We start from the raw sequence: 16,296 nt of genomic DNA, 5'->3' as shown, positions 1-16,296 counted from the left end.
GGGGAGAAGGAGGGGGAAATGGGAGAGGGAAAAGGAAGCGCGTGCAACCAGGAGTTGTTGTGATCCTGCATTTAGAATGGAAGCAGAAAGCTTCATTTTAAATCCAGGGTTTTAGGCTGGTGTAGAGATGCTCATGGTCAGCGATTGGGGGAAAAGGAGGTGGGCCAGGGAAAGTGTGTGGAGCCTCCTCGGCTATACAGTAGCTCTGGCCCATACAACTTGGGACCTACCAGCCATTCATGGCAGTTCTAACGCTACTATAGCAATACATTTCTGTAGTGGAAACGCAGAAGACCATTGCACTTCGAGGAGTTAGCAATGCACCAGTTCCCCTGCCCATGTCTAGAGTGCTGTTGTGCCTGTTTGTTGAGCTGATGGGCTGGGGGTCACTAGGCTAGTTCCCTGTTAAGGCTGTTGATGCTGTGCTCGAGCTGGTAGATACAGACTTTAGCAAGATATCAAGGCCAACTGAGATTGGAGATGGGAGCTATCTGTGTTGGGCTGGGTGGCTGCCTGAGAATTGTCGAGGCGGGTGGTTTTCCATGAATCTACGAAGTCATGGGGCCATCTCCAGAATGGGAAGGATCAAGGAGATAGTATACGATTCCCTGCGACCCTCCCAATTCAGAACCTCACCACAGGCCGAGACTGGTGTTATGGGCCAGGCCAACAGCACTGTTCATCACTACTCTGATCTGATCTGCTGATTTTGATAGAAGTACGGAGTTTGGTGACTGCAGGAACATATGCTTTATGCTTTGAATGTATTGTCTTGCTTTTTCTCACTCGTTTAGCCCATTTTATTCTTCCATGCACCCATGGGTGTGTTCATTGCCCCTGAATATCCAAAAAGAACCACTGCCTATTGGCAAAACAATGGGCAAAGGAGCGTCTCGCGGCAAACTCTTGGGCCAGCTTTAAGACTTCAGCCCCGTCACTCCTCAATAAACCCTACCCAAAGCAAACAAACCTGTACAAGTTCCGTGTAAGCTTTATTAGAGGCCGTTTTCAAAGCAGCAGCAAAGCCGATACAGTTCACGGGCCGATCTCAACTATTGCACAGCTACTTCGCCTGTTTACTTTTAAAAAGTTAAAAATGAGCGATACAAAGGTCGCGCTTCTGTGTGCCTAGTAGAAAAAGAAGGAAGTAGCTCTCTGGAGCCTGTGAATGCACCAGACTTCTAAAAAGGACCAAAAAAGAAAAGGCGTCTCCCTTCTTTATGCAGCCAGCTCTGCCATGGCCCTTTCCAAAGGATCAACATTCCAGTAATCATCTTCCCAGCCCAGGAACCAGCCGGTGAAGGTGGGAGGCTCAAACCCTTGCCTGATGAGCGTGATGGGAATTCTCCTGTCACGGCTGGCAGGGTCGGTCTCGATGTATCTCCTTGCTGTGAAGACACAAGCAGGAAACTGAGGCATAAGCTTATTGCGTCTGCCTACTCCTAGGGAGCTCTCTTTGCAAGCTCCATCTAGTATCATTTCTCATAGCTTGGCGTGGTATAAATAAATAAAATAAGAGTCATCCTGGATGGAACGTGGCCAGGGCCAATCTTACTGTTGTCGTGTGCTTTGGATTTGATGCACCACCAAGCACTCAAAAAACGCACTGCTAAGATTGTTAAAAGAAAGTCTCTTCGGGTGCAGGCGTACCTCGTACAGGAAGAAAAACAAGCAGGAGAAAGTTCCACGAGATTAAGGAAAAGCAAACAGGTGCATGTATGTACCTGTTTGCTTTTCTTGTACCTCGTACAGGAGCCAGTGTGGTATGGGGTAGTGCAGCCTGCCCTAGTCTGGTGCCTTCCGGATGTTTGGAACTACAGCTCCCATAATTCCTGACCACTGGCCATCTTGCCTGGTGCTGATGGGAGCTGTAGTCCAAACCATCTGAAGGACACCAGGTTGGGGAAGGTTGGTATCATGGGTAGAGCAGGGGCAGACAACCTGCTGCCCTCCAGATGTTTTGGATGTCAGCTCTCATCAGCCCTAGCCAAGCTGGCCAGTGGTCAGGAATTATGTGAGTTTTGTAGTTCAAAACATCTGGAAGGCACCAGGTTGCCTACCCCTGGAGTAGAGTGTTGAACCCAGACTGGGGAGATTTGGGTTCAAATGCTCACATTGCCATAAAGTTCACTGGGTGATTGTGGGCCAGTCACGGTCTCTCAGCCTAACCTACCTCACAGGGTTGTTGTGGGACAGAATAAATAAAACTCTTTTCCTCCTCTAGTAACACACATAGCTTGGCCTGAAATTTAATGCTGATTTTTGCCTCTCCTCCACCATGGTTTATGCAACATTTGCAGGGTTTTTTTTCTTTTTAATCCACATTTTTCAAGCACCTGGTATGTTTCTCCACTGACCCCTTTCTTTTCTCTCAAGCCAATCTGTTTCCCCCCCTTTCTTTCTTAAATTTAAAACACCGCTCTGGGTGGCAGGGGGTGGGGGGAGTGGCTGTTGCAAGGCCCAGCCCACCAGCAATTTACACAGCCAGCTTCTGCTGGGATTGGGAACAGGAAGAACAGCTGGCTCCTGAGATCAGTTCAGTTTGGTAGGTTTTGTACATCTGGCCAAGAAGTGCAGTTCCACAGAGGGGCTCGCTGCTCGAGGTGCGCAGGTCTACATGCAACCTATTAGTAGACGGTCCCCATATTTTCAGAACGGTTTAAGTCATTGACCCAAAATGCAAGAGAGTTACGTATGCTGAAGCCAACTGTAATCCATGGTCTGTGCAGTGCAATCCTATGTGTGTTTACTCAGAAGTGAACCCACTGAGTTCAATGGAGCTTCCTCCCAGGTAAGTGGGTAAGACTGCAGCCTCAGGGTGCAATCCTATGCATGTTTAGACAGAAGAAAGTCCTACACCTCCTAGCATTCCCCAGCCAGCCACCAGGGGAATGCTGAGAGTTGTAGGACTTTCTTCTGTCTAAACATGCATAGGATTGTACCCTAAGTGTGCTAAACTCTGTTGGATTGTGGCCTTGGGGTGTGTGCATGGTTGTTTTTTCAAAAGGCTTGCAGGGCCTTTGGCGGTGGACAAACCTGCAGGAACCCACCAGCTGTCCCCTCAGCCTGCCCTAAGAGAGGGCAGTGAGAGATGTGTGTGGCCAACCCACCTGATGTCTGAGCTTCTGTCTTCTCCTCTTCTTGAGCATCTTTTCCAACCCAGACAAAGACCTGTTAAAAAAGAAAAAACTTTCATGAAACACATGAATTTCCTTTTGTTATAGCCTATATGACCACTTCTAGAACTACAGTGTTATCTAATCATCTTTCAAACTTATCCTACCTTGGGAGGGGGGCAGGGACAAGACAGCTTCATGCACACCTTTCTTGGGTCCTCGGAGAGCTCGGGGGTAAAATGCATGCTTTGCCATGCAGACTGTTACAGGCATCTCCAGTGAAAAGGAGCTCAGCTGGCAGGTTGGGGACAGACCTCTGCCAGAGCCCTTAGACCAGAGCCAAAGTCAGTAAGAAGGGACAGTGCGGTGTAGAGGTTAGAGCAGAATCTCCCTGAATCTGGCACCCTCCAGGTGTGCTGTATTAGTTCCCATCATTCCAATCCAGCATGACCACTGGAAAGATGGGAGCTGTGGTCCAAGATAGGTGGAAGGTGCTAGGTCAGGGAAGGCTGGGTTTTAATTTTATTAATTTATTGTATTTCAGTACTGCCTTTCTGAGGCCAACCAAGGTGATTTACAAAAAAGTAGAGACTTGAATTAGGACTGAGGAGACGCAGGTTCAGATCCCATGAAGCTCTCTGCGTGACTTTGAGCCAGTCACATACACACAGCCTAACCTACCTTGCAGGGTTGTTGTAAGAATAAAATGAGGTCAGGAGGGAGAATGTATGTTGTCTTGAGCAAATTAGGGTAAAGGAGGAATGTAAATGAAACAAACAAGAAACAAACAAACAGAACTTTGGTAGATCAGAAGCAGACAGATTTCAGGCTTGTGAAATCTACTTCACTTTTGACTAGAACCTAGAGGTCTACGAACTCTGGAGCCAGGTGCAAAATAGTTCAGAAAGGCTCAGAAAGTTGGAAACAGAATTTCAGAGGAATCTGTGATCGGTACCCCGCCCTCCATGTTCTTTTTCAGAAACCTAATTTGGTGTGTGTGTGTGTGTGTGTGTGTGTGTGTGTCAGGAAGCCTTTTAGTTGTTGCTGATGTTAGACACTCAGACAAAGTTTGAAAGATATATATATAATAAAATTATTTTTTTTTAAAAAAAAATCTGTAAATATTAAAATAGTGGGCGGAATCTTATTTGCAACGGATTTGCTGTTTGACTGGTTTGCTGGTTTTGCATTTTAAATTATTGTTTTAATATTTATTCACTTACAGTTGGGTTGAGAACTGCCTTGACATTTCATGGAACTGAACAGGAGGACAGAAAAGTTCTACGTAAACAAGTAGATAAATGGATTGTGTGTCCATAAGGAAGGCGAGCAAATCTAGTGCATTTATGGAACATGAGTCATGGATTCAATGATCTGCACCACTGAGCTAGAACAGGGCACTTCTGAATTTCTTTTGTTGTAGAATTCTGGGTCTCTTTGACATGGAGCATGAAAAGACCTGGTCAGCCATGAGGAGAGACATACCTGGTCCCAGGTGTCCAAGAGCATCACATCATCCATGGCCAAGTCATCTTGGGTCAGCTCTCCGGGCACTTCTTCAATCTAAACAGAACATTTAACGCTAAAGGTCACAAAGATCCTAAGCAAAACTACAACGGATTCACATGTTTGGACCTTTCCCAGGCACACACCTGTATCGCCCAGGTATGCATGAGCCTCAAGACCTTTAAAGCACACCTCAGGGACATGGGGCTTGGCAACCCATGGCCCAGTCCCAGCCGCTACCTGTTGCCTGTATCCTCTAAAGCCTTCTTGTAATTTTAATTTCTAGCCATTCCAGAATTATTGCATTCAGCAGTATGTGTGTGTGGAAGGATTCCGTCTGGGTCTCCAAGTTAACGGACAAGGCCTTCGACTCCCACGATACTCACGGTGAAGCGTCCGCTCTTGTTAGAGCAGGCAAAGAGCCGAGGGGGGTGAGCATCCATCTTCTTGTCCTTCAGCCGTGGGGAAGTACGATATGCAGCTCTCCCACCGAGAGCTTCCCAGAAACCGTCTGCAAAACAAATGGAATCCTCACACGCGGCTTTACAGACACCATCGCCCCATTGCCGGAAAGGGCGTGGCTCCCCCAGCTTTGAGAGACAGCGCGGTGTCCATTGGACAACGTGGCAGACCTGAGATTGGAGGCCAACAACACAATCCTGTGCAGGTTTAATTATACGCAAGTCCTCCTGTGTCCTAGGGTGGGCACTTGTGCATCAACAGTGCCAACAGGGACCAGAAAAAAACAGCTGTAAGGCTGGAAACCAAAGTCAAGAAAGAAACAGCTGCGCCAGTTTAATTCCCAATGCATTTTGACACTTGTTTTTTATCAAGGGAAACACTCTTGGAGATTCTTTTGGAGGATACCCACTCCCGTGCTTCTTCCTAAGAAGACTCAGATTCTTTTGGAGGATTCCCTCTCCCTTGCTTCTTCCAAAGAAGACTTTGGAAATCTTCCCTCCCCCTTGCTTCTTCCTAAGAAGACTCAGATTCTTTTGGAGGATTCCCTCTCCCTTGCTTCTTCCAAAGTCTTCTTTGGAAGAAGCAAGGGAGAGGGAATCCTCCAAAAGAATCTCCAAGAGTTTTTCCCTTGATAAAGACCAAGTGTTGAAACGCGACGGGAATTAAATTGGTGCAGCTGTTTCTGTTTTGCACTTGTGCATCACCAAAACCAAGGAAAAATATTTGCATACAATTTGCATGTGCTAATTGATATGTATAGATGCGAATTTAGAAATAATTGCTATAATTTAAATAGAAGTACTATACATCTCACCCTGGTGGGGAAGACGGTGACTAGGTGACCCGTGTGCTCGCTGCCCAGCGTGCTGTTCAGGTGCTAACAGTAGATGGGCAACTCCAAGGCCCCGGTTGCTCTCCCGTTTTAGGGTTCTTTATCTTTAAACTGGACTTGGACTGGGCAGCCCTTCAAACAGAGGACTGCCCTCTGTAAAGCAGGACACACGGCCATCCTGTTCTGTCCTCTCATTCTTAGGAAAGCACCATGTACATAAATGCCACAATAACACCATAAACATTCTAGTTCTGCAGTTTTTCTGACATTTTGGGTGTCGTCAAGGGCCACTGACTGGAGCACGTCAGCGGCTGAAAACGACAAGGTGAGGAATCACTCTTCCAACCTGGCTCTCTGCCTTCAGCAACCTGGGTTGCGCGTGCTCCCAAAATCTTCAGCAGCTCCTGGGCCCCAGACTTTTCAGTATCGCTGGCTCCTTGGCCCACCCAGAGGTAGGTAGCGGTGGGGGTTTTCAACACAAAGGCATCGTTGGAATTAAGTTCTTTTGCAGCCGGATCCACCTATGAAGGAACAAGCACAGCCTGGCATCAAAGTTCACAACACGGACGCTTGGAAATCCAGAGGCTTCCCCACAAAGGCACTGAGGTCTCTACATCCTCTTGGCTTTTGGCAAGATAGGGGAAAAACACCAGTGGAGGATTGTGGCTCCAATGTTTCAGTCAGACCCAGTCAGAACTCTAAAGGTGTGAAGCCTTCAATTAACCCCCAGTTAAAAAACCCTGGGTGTTTTCACATACGTGGACTTCACACACACAGTCACACTGCATGATGAATTTTGTAGCCTCATGGCTGTATATACAACAGTTCTCACGCATGCCTATTTTGTGTACATCATGAGGATGCATAAAGAGAGTTTCCTGGATGAATGCTCCTCTGTTCCAATAAGAGCAGTGTGGTTTTAGGTGAGCCCCTGATTTAGAACAAAATCCCACATCTGTGGAACCCCAAAAGTAATTCTGGATAGGCTTCAACAGCAACACTGGGCATTGTTTTCGGTTTTATTGCCAGCTAACAAAGGTCGCACCATGGAAACAAGCCGCACTCGTTTACAAAGCACTATCAACAGGTCCTCAGAAAAAAGCGATGGCCAACAGTAATTAAGAGAAAGCTGGCTTTGCAGCTTATCCATATACCTCTGTATTTATGGTCCACTTACCTCTACTGCTCTGGTAGAACCAGAAGTGCTGGACCGGACTTGGAAGAGCCGAGTGGGTGCTGGGCTTGTCTGACCTCCGTCCCTGGAAGTGCCACCTTTGTACACGATCAGAGGTTTCCCACCAAAGAGGCTAATGAGGTGAGGTGGCTCTTTGCCCTGGATGACTCGTTTCTGTCAAGAAAGAAGCCTACCGTCACACCACAGAGGAAGATGCTGCATCATGCATCGTATGGTTAAGCCATGAAAACAGACTAATGAATCCATGGAGCTTACAAAATTGCCTAGGACCGCCAACCAATAAGACCAGTTACAGCCAATCATCTAGCTTTTAACAAAAGAGTTTGTTAATTAGAAGTGATCTCTTCTCATTGATTTCCTGGTTTTTTGTGTGTGATCTCTGTAAATACTTTCCGCATGGAGTTTCATCATTAAATCCAGGCCTACACAGACAGATTTCTGTAGAATATCTGTTCATCTTTCAGATTTCACCTTGGCTTCTTAGGGTTGGATCCAAGATCTGTCTTCCATGAGAAAAAAGGGACCTTTCCATGAGAGGAAGGTCTCTGCTCATGGAAGGTCCCTTTGCCCAATTTGGGGGGATCCTTCCACTTCCCTACACCACCCCATTTAGCAGGGTCTCCTGACTCTCTTTGTAGCATTTTCCAGGGGCTGGAGAGGCTGCCATGAGAAGGAGGGGTGGGGAAATTCACTTTCATCAGAGCAGTTGATCCAGTGTAAATCCAATCCTTTGTACTTATTTATGTGTTTATTTATTTAATAATACCATCCACTCCAGTTAAAGCCCTGGATGTTTTCACATAGGTGCACTTTATATGCTACCACACTGCATGATGAGCTTTGTAGTCTTAAGACTGCATAAGCAACAATGATCACGTGTGCACATTTTCATCTTCTCTCCCATGAAGGCTGCTGTGCTCTGGACTTCTGCAGTTCTCCTTCACACCTTGTTCCTTCCCCTGCTTTGGTACAACTTAACTCATCTGTAGTTAAACCCTACAGACTGCACCGGATGGCCCCTCTCAGTTTGTTTACCTGCACTGGAGTGCCTCCCAGTTCCTCATCCAGTTGGACGGTAAGGAAAGCTGAAGTTGTGATTTCATCTTGGGAGGAATCAGCACCCTGCCTGAAAAGAGAGATGAAAAAAAACTGCATGTGTGAATGGTGGTGCTTCTTCCAGGCCTTGTGAAACAAGTTCTAATCCCAAGAGCAATTTGGTAGTAGAAGAGGGAGGAGAGACACTCTTAACGCCTAGTTCTTAGGTGAATACTTGCCTTGAGGACAAATCAAATGTCTTCAGGCCAGGGTTGGGTCATGGCTTTACTTAAGGTTGTGCCAGTGCTGCTGTGAATGTGCCTGCTCGCACTTCTGAGAGCTCAGGATCTTTGTCCCTCCTGCCCCCAACTCCTTGTGCTTCAAAACAAAGCTCTCTTACCAGGTGTAGATGATTTTCCCCTGCTTGCTACCATGCCTGTAATCATACAGGATGATATAGCTGTCTCCGCCATAGAACTGTCCGTAACTCGAAGGACTGACGGGCACTTTAGCAGAACCCTCTATTCTCCAGATCTGCAGGGGGAAAGAGGAGAAAGGAATCTCAAATCAGAACAGCAAAAAAGACATCACCAAAAGGATTTCCTTATTTCTTGAATCACAAAGGCCAGATAAAAGTAAGCCCAAACTCTGAAAGACGGGGACTTGGTTAGATGGATCAATGGAAAACTCATTGGCCACCATGTAATACTACCATCAGTTTTGACCTGAACCAGCACTGCTTAGCGTGCATTCCCAAATTAGTTCCAGTGAACACTTCGCGTGCTCTCTCTCTCTCTCTCTCTCTCTCACACACACACACACCCCAGTTCTGTGCAACCTAAATATGAGGCTAGAGATTTAAAAAAATCTCAATCTCATGTCAATGTATTTCCATACTGTGTTATTTTTACTTTTTGTGATTGCTACATTACCTCTGGAGACTTTAAATAAGCCCCAACCATTATCTATTTATTTGGCCATGGCCAAACTTCCAGTAATCCCATTACTGGAGTCTGCAGACAGGGCCAGAGAGCCATTATCTAGCTTCATATAGAATCATAGAATAGTAGGGCTGGAAGGGGCCTACAAGGCCATCTAGTCCAACCCCCTGCTCAGTGCAGGAACCCAAGTCAGAGCATCCCCGACAGATGGCTGTCCAGCCTCGTCTTGAAGGCCTCCAGCGTGGGAGAGCCCACCACCTCCCTAGGTAATTGGTTCCATTGTCGTATTGCTCTAACAGTCAGGACGTTTTTCCTGATGTTCAGCCGGAATCTGGCTTCCTGTCACTTGAGCCCATTATTCTGTGTCCTGCACTCTGGGATGATGGAGAAGAGATCCTGGCCTTCCTCTCTGTGACAACCTTTCAAGTACTTGAAGAGCACTATCATTATCTCCCCTCAGTCTTCTCTTCTCAAGGCCAAACATGCCCAGTTCTTTCAGTCTCTCCTCACAGGGCTTCGTTTCCAGTCCCCTGATCATCTTCGTTGCCCTCCTCTGAACCCTCTCCAGTTTGTCTGCATCCTTCTTAAAGTGCGGTGCCCAGAACTGGACAGAGTACTCCAGATGAGGCCTAAGCAGTGCTGAGTAGAGGAGAACTAGTACTTCCCGGGATTTGGAAGCTATGCTTCTATTAGCAGAGAGCTTCGGCTATTGGGCGGTATAGAAATGAAATAAATAAATAAATATTAATGCAGCCCAAAATAGCATTGCCTTTTTTGCAGCCACATCACATGGTTGGCTCATGTAGGCTGCACAGAATTGGTCTGTGTGTGTGTTTGAGAGAGAGAGAGAGAGAGAGAGAGAGAGAGAGAGGTGGTTGCTGGGGCTAATTTGGAATCCCTTTTTATTTGTAAAAACAAAACCAACCAACAACAACCTCAATAAAATCAGGAAATGGTCCTGGAACATCCCACTCACCTGTGGCTTCCCACCTGTATTTCAAACACCTAGACCAGGGGTAGGCAACCAGGGGCCCTCCAGATGTTTTGGACTACAACAAAGGGTTGTAGGGTGCCAGGGTGCTTATCTCTGATCTAGATAGTGCAAATAAAATCTAGTATTTTCCCTCTTCTTTGTATTTTTCCATGATAGTTCAGTGCATTCAGCACTCACAAATCCCACAGAGTCTGTGACATGACATCCCCTATTCTGATCGCTACTAACCCCAAATGATAGACAGGGGGTGGGGCAGTATTAGAGTGGAGCCAGCAAAAGTATGCATTGACTAAAACGTTTGCAAAATGTGCTGCTTTAAAATGCGCTATTTTGCAACTTTCTTCCCTCCCCCAGGTACTGCTCCCTATGCTTCTGCTTTAGATCCAATGCACAGCCAATAGCATGAGACGTGGAAGCCCAGACCCAGCTTGTATCGCTTGAGATGATGCATCCACCCCATTCATGCTCTTCAAAGCGGGGTGGGCAGGAGATAAGATTTGGATCCACTTGTAGCTCTCTGGATAATTTACATCAGGAAAGTTTTCTGACTCTCAGCGGTTTAACAACAGAGACAACACAAAGTCTTAGTTTCCTCTTAAATTAGGATGGCAAAATTAAGAAAGCTTCGGGGCAGGGGAAGAGTAGATTTGTCTGTGTGAAAGGATGTGTACTGAACACAAATTCCTGGGTTGAGGATGTGCTCAGAGGCACTTTGTTGCCCATTCTATGTCTGCCTTCCTGGGCCGCTTTTTTGCACCTGGATCCAGTTGGGGGACCTTGGCGTTCTAGTGAAAAATAAAGGAAAACCTACAAGCTTGCAGTCTGCCCAGTGCCTACCACACCATGCCCTGCCCTTAAGACACAGCCCTGCACTACCACCTACTGGGAAATGGCGGTAAGAACATAAGAAAGCCCTGCCAGATCAAACCAAAGTGCTGTCTAATCCAGCATCCTGTTTCTCACAGTGGCCCACCAGATGCCTGCAGGAAGCCATCAGCAGAGCACGAAGATGATAACGCTCCCCTCCTGTCACTTCCCAACAACTGGTATGCAGTGCCATAATACCTTTGAACCCAGAGGTTACATGCGGCAATTATGGGAGTTGCAGTCCAAAACATCAGGGGGTCACAATTTTGCCTATCTAGTTAGTGCAAACGAAGTCTAGCATTTTCCCTCTTCTTTGGGAAAGGAGATGGCTACTGGCCGTTGACACACCAGTAATCTAGAATCTTTCATTCAAGTTATTGATTACGATTATTAAACTGAAACGCACACATCCAGGACAAGGTGCTATGTACACTGAGCACAAAGTAAAACTTAGTAGATACATCACAACTTCTTGCATGGCTTTCTTATAAAAACCACAGCATTACAGTGGAAACAAGGAAGGCAACACCACACGAGTCAGCTTTTTCTTTTCTTTTCTTTTCTTTTCTTTTCTTTTCTTTTCTTTTCTTTTCTTTTCTTACAAACACTCGTTGTACCATTGACTGCACTCCAATATGGCAGACAGAGGAACTCAGTTTCCCTCTTTCTGGATCTGAGACCCAAGCTGTCTAATGGTCAATTTGGCCCAACGGGGCGGTGATTTTCCCTAGCCACTCTCTGCTTCTCAGTTACCTGTTTGTTTCCAGTGCCGTCATCTTCCATGCCATGCTGGGCCGCCATTGTTGGAGAGGTGTGCAGCGTGGCAGCATCGAAAGGCACTTTCTCAATCTTGGCCACATGACCAGAGACGTAGGCCACACCCAGGCCCTCCGTCTGGTCCCTGTCACGCCAATTCTTGAAGAACTGCTTGAACAAAGGAGTCTCTCCACTATCTGGAAGAACTTGAATCTGAAACAAAAAAATTGTTCCGAGATGGAATAGTCTCACTCTGAGCCAAATTGGACATGAGTTCCATTGAAGGAAAAGACTTAAAGGGCATTTTCATATGACAGACTTCAATTAGTATGAGCTTTAATCAGTCTATAAGGCAGGGATGGAGAACCTGTGGGCCTCCAGATATTGTTGGACTTCAACTCCCATCTGCCCCAGCTAACATGGCCAATGGTCAAGGAAGATGGGAGTTGTACTCCAACAACATCTGGAGGGCTACAGGTTCCCCACCCTTGCTACAAGGCAAAAGTAAATAAGTTTACACTACATATTTATATTGGCTTTATATATCAGTTAAACTGTCATGGCTCCCCTCAAAGAATCCAGTGAACAGTGATTTGATGGGGGTGCTCAGAATTCCCTATTTTAGAAATACTCTAGCAGCCCTCAGAGAACTACATCTCCCAACATTCCTTGCAGAGAGAAACTGATGGTTAAACCAGTTTTAATCGCTAATGCAGATCAGGCCTGAGTTGACCTTAAATATTCTGGCCACGCTTTGGGTTAACATTTGAACATAGGTTGGCCCACAGGTCGACATAATTAAAAATTTGCCTAAGGGACATATTTAAAGCCTTTTGTCTAACTGTTCTATGAGGCACAGGTATATCATGGTCGCCGTCTAGTTATTCAAAGGACAGTGTAAATACAAGAGTGTTGCCTCAGTATGACACCTAACGTGCTTGACCAAAGATCCACGGTCCAAACTCTCTCTACATCTTAGCTGCCACTCTGGATGTGACCGGAGACTTCTACCACTCTATTTGCCATTCTGCTTCCACTGCTGCCCTCTCAAAACTCAGGTTCTTAAGTTCATTCCGATCTCCATGGTCTCAGCAGCCTCTGGAAGCAGAGGTATGATGGTATCTAGGGTCTGACCATTCAGACATCACATGAGACCAGAGTTAGCACAAACTGTGGTTTGAAAGCCAACTTTGCATTCTGGTTTGCTGGCCAATCACAAACCATTGTTTGTCGCTTCAGATGACATGCCAAACCTCAGTAAACTTTCCTTAACCATGAGTTGGTGTAATGTCTGAATAGAGCCAGTCTTTTGATTTCAAAAGTCCTTCCTTCCTTCCTTCCTTCCTCCCGCCCTCCCTCCCTCCACTCCCATTTCCTCCTTTAAATGAAACTCTGCATGTTTCCTAAAACCCCTATTTTTTCCAGCTACCTTTCATAAATCCAAGACTCAGTTGGCTGTGCACAACTTTTTTTATTATTCTCACCTGTGTGTGACGGGGATAGCCCATCTTGGTGATGAATTCTGAGGCGGTTTTCAGGGCTGCCTTCCTTTCCTCAGCGTTGGCATTTTTACCTATGATTAACAAGGAGTGTGTGAGATCACGTGTGTGTGTGTGTGTGTGTGTGTGTGTGTGGTGTGTGTGTGCATGCCTTCTGAATGGATGTTTTCTCAGGCTCAAACTAGATAGTGTGGTAAATACTGCAGATAATTCAGTAAATGTATGGTTGCCATTTGCCACAGAAATCAGCAGTTGCACACTTGTTTGAGTTTCCACAGAAAGAAAAGCAGGATAATTCTTTTTTAAAATAACCAAATAGCTGCCCCTCTTCTCTCATTGTGTCATCTAGTTATAAAAATGCATGAAGTGATATTACCACAAGGTGTGTTTCCCTGTACAGCAATTCTTACGTTTGAAGGGTGGGGAGGACATACAGAAAATTCACAATAAGGCATACAGCTTTTCTACACCAGGCTGTTAATCTGCTCTATCTACTTTTGGTTTTGTCGCAGAATTGAGGTCTGAGCGCTACATGAAGAGTGTTTCCTTTCCTGCTTTTCTACTATATATCTTCTAGGTGGCACTGTGGCATAGCAGAATAGTGCAATTACACAAGTGGAAGAAAGAATTTTCCTTCATTTTCACAAATAATACCACATTTTCCCTGCTCTAAAAAACACATGCCAAAACTGCTCTTTAAAAACAGAAGCAAAACTGGAGGGTCACGATGTGTTCTAATGAACGTATAAACAACCGTGAGTAGGGAATGAGAAGCACATAATAAATGCCTCATGTAGAAAAGACCAAATTCTTTACAGGAACCAGAACCAGCACTTTGTCGCCACCTCCAGCCCCACGTCTTCCCCTAGTACACATCAGCCATATGACCCCCATCTCCCTCCAATTTACCTTTCCAGACAAAGATCTTGCCATCAGTGCCATGGTCGAGAATAAAGCAGTCATCTGAGCTCAGGGCTGCCTGGGAGAATGGATTCTCATCCGCCACCAGAGAAACTGCCATATTCCCTGCACTGTTGGATACCTATAACAATACAGGAGAGCAGAAGCTGTTATCTATTTTTTTTAAAAAAGATTAATATATCCCTAATCCAGCCTCACTAACTGTCTCTTTGCTGGACTTAATTCACTCAGTGGGTGTATGGAAAAGGCACTCTGTACATTGCTCAGTAGCACTCCTGCCCTTTTCACATTTGGGGGCTGCATTCAAAGTAGGCTTCTAGAGCTGAACAACAGCTCAAATTAGGCCTCGTCCCTAATCCAGATTTGGAAAGGCGATGTGAGGGGGAAATCAACAGGTGCATGCATTCACACACAAACATTTTCAGCTTCTCTTAGCTACCTGGAGCAGAAGAACATAAATATTTACAGTAAACCAATCTGAATCAATAAATTAATAACAGTAAACTAATCTTATTGATACACTAATCTGAATCAAAATCAGGTAGCCATGTATAATACTTTATAATAAAATCTTATAAATAAAATTTGAAGAGTCAGTAAAGATAACACTTTCCTTAAGTCCAAGCTAATATTTGCAATATGGTATGCAAGGTTTTGTTCCCAGTAGCAATGTATGGCTGTGAGAGCTGGACTATAAGGAAGGCTGAGCGCCGAAGAATTGATGCTTTCGAACTGTGGTGCTGGAAAAGACTCTTCCAAGTCCCCTGGACTGCAAGGAGGTCAAATCAGTCAGTCCTAAAGGAAATCAACCCTGACTGCTCATTGGAAGGACAGAAGCTGAAGCTCAAATATTTTGGCCACCTAATGCGAAGAAAAAACTCTCTGGAAAAGACCCTGATGCTGGGAAAGACTGAAGGCAAAAGGAGAAGGGGACGGCAGAGGACGAGATGGCTAGATAGCATCACCGATGCAATAATATGGACTTGAGCACACTCCGGGAGAGAGCGGAGGACAGGAAGGCCTGGCGTGCTATGGTCCATGGGGTCACGAAGAGTCGGACACGACTGAATGACTGAACAACAACAACAACAATGCAAGGTTTTGAGCTATACAGAACACTTTCTCAGGCTGGAATGTTCCAGGGAAAATGGCAAGGGGAAAATATTTATTTATTATGTTTAGGAATAACACCCTCTGCTTAATAGGAGCCAGGGCGATACACAATAAAAATACCATTAAAAATTTCTCATCGTAAAATGCAGGTTTAATTGAGGTTTATGAGAACACTGGACCCTCATCTCAGCACGCAGCTAGTGCAGGAAGACTTTGCAGGTTTCATTAGGTTAGAAGAACTGTGCCTTAAGTTGAGGATGTCCTTTTCAGGGCTGTTTTCTTTTTCCACAGACATTTTCCATGCAGGCATCACATCTAATTTCCCACTATACCCCCGAGCGCGCACCCACCCCAAGCCCAAATACTGCCACTTCGCTTCCTTCAAGACTCACAGCTGAAAGCCCACCTCTTCCACAAACGCTTTGACTTAACCCCAGTCAGCCAAGCCCAACTGAGATTAAACTCATATATATTTAGGGTGCAATCCTATGCATGTTTCAACAGAAAAAAAGTCCTACAACTCCCAGCATTCCCCAGCCAGTCACTGATGAGTGAGCTGAAGCTGTTTTCTGTTCTCTTCAGTGACAGAACACGTTGGTTTGCAAGCCATCCCTCCCCACGCCGCCAAGGCCCTTTGCCTCCCCGGCCATCTGCTTCCTGTTTTACCTTGTACAGTTTTGCCAGCCTCCTGTTGGTTGCGTCAGCTTGGGTGTCATCAGAAGTGCCCCGTGGTAAGCTGGGTTTGGGTCCCAGGACCTGAACAACGAAGATATAAACCTCTCAAAGCTGCTAGTTGTGTGTCTGTTGGCTAAATATATTTTCTGCTCCCCAGATGTTCCAACAGAACAACCAGGATCCACATGGAAAAGTAATCATCAGCTGTTCCCCTCCACCCCCAGCTGACCAGATTTACGCCTGTTGCACAATTTATGACTGTTTTTGAAAAATTGAGTGGGAGGGAAGGAGAAACGAAATGCAAAACCTTAGGGAAATCAGAGAAAGAACAAATAAAACATTGACTTCAGGACATGAGTTTGGTCTAAGAGACAGGTTCTGGGC

At 45.7% G+C, this 16,296-nt stretch overlaps 1 protein-coding gene across 3 annotated transcripts in view; it reads right to left on the bottom strand.

The window, feature by feature from the left end:
- Window positions 1-968: 968 nt before the first annotated feature.
- Window positions 969-16,296, bottom strand: part of GSN (gelsolin) — a 65,969-nt gene continuing 50,641 nt past the window's right edge. For all 3 annotated transcript variants that reach the window (XM_084820878.1, XM_084820880.1, XM_084820879.1), the window contains exons 6-17: window positions 15,904-15,993; window positions 14,113-14,245; window positions 13,189-13,277; window positions 11,702-11,917; window positions 8,547-8,680; window positions 8,147-8,237; window positions 7,094-7,264; window positions 6,263-6,437; window positions 5,009-5,133; window positions 4,602-4,679; window positions 3,111-3,171; window positions 969-1,388 (exon numbers count right to left, since the gene is read on the bottom strand). In XM_084820878.1, coding sequence (XP_084677004.1) covers window positions 1,219-1,388; window positions 3,111-3,171; window positions 4,602-4,679; window positions 5,009-5,133; window positions 6,263-6,437; window positions 7,094-7,264; window positions 8,147-8,237; window positions 8,547-8,680; window positions 11,702-11,917; window positions 13,189-13,277; window positions 14,113-14,245; window positions 15,904-15,993 — 1,533 coding nt within the window. In that variant the 3' untranslated portion in view covers window positions 969-1,218. The remainder of the gene's footprint in view (window positions 1,389-3,110; window positions 3,172-4,601; window positions 4,680-5,008; window positions 5,134-6,262; window positions 6,438-7,093; window positions 7,265-8,146; window positions 8,238-8,546; window positions 8,681-11,701; window positions 11,918-13,188; window positions 13,278-14,112; window positions 14,246-15,903; window positions 15,994-16,296) is intronic.

Source organism: Heloderma suspectum, chromosome 14 (genome assembly GCF_057233095.1).
Source record: "Heloderma suspectum isolate Gila_16-S chromosome 14, 16-S_ref, whole genome shotgun sequence".
In the NCBI taxonomy this organism is placed as follows: domain Eukaryota; kingdom Metazoa; phylum Chordata; class Lepidosauria; order Squamata; family Helodermatidae; genus Heloderma; species Heloderma suspectum.
Note: the sequence above shows the minus strand (reverse complement) of the source record. Positions and strands in the feature narration are given on the sequence as shown.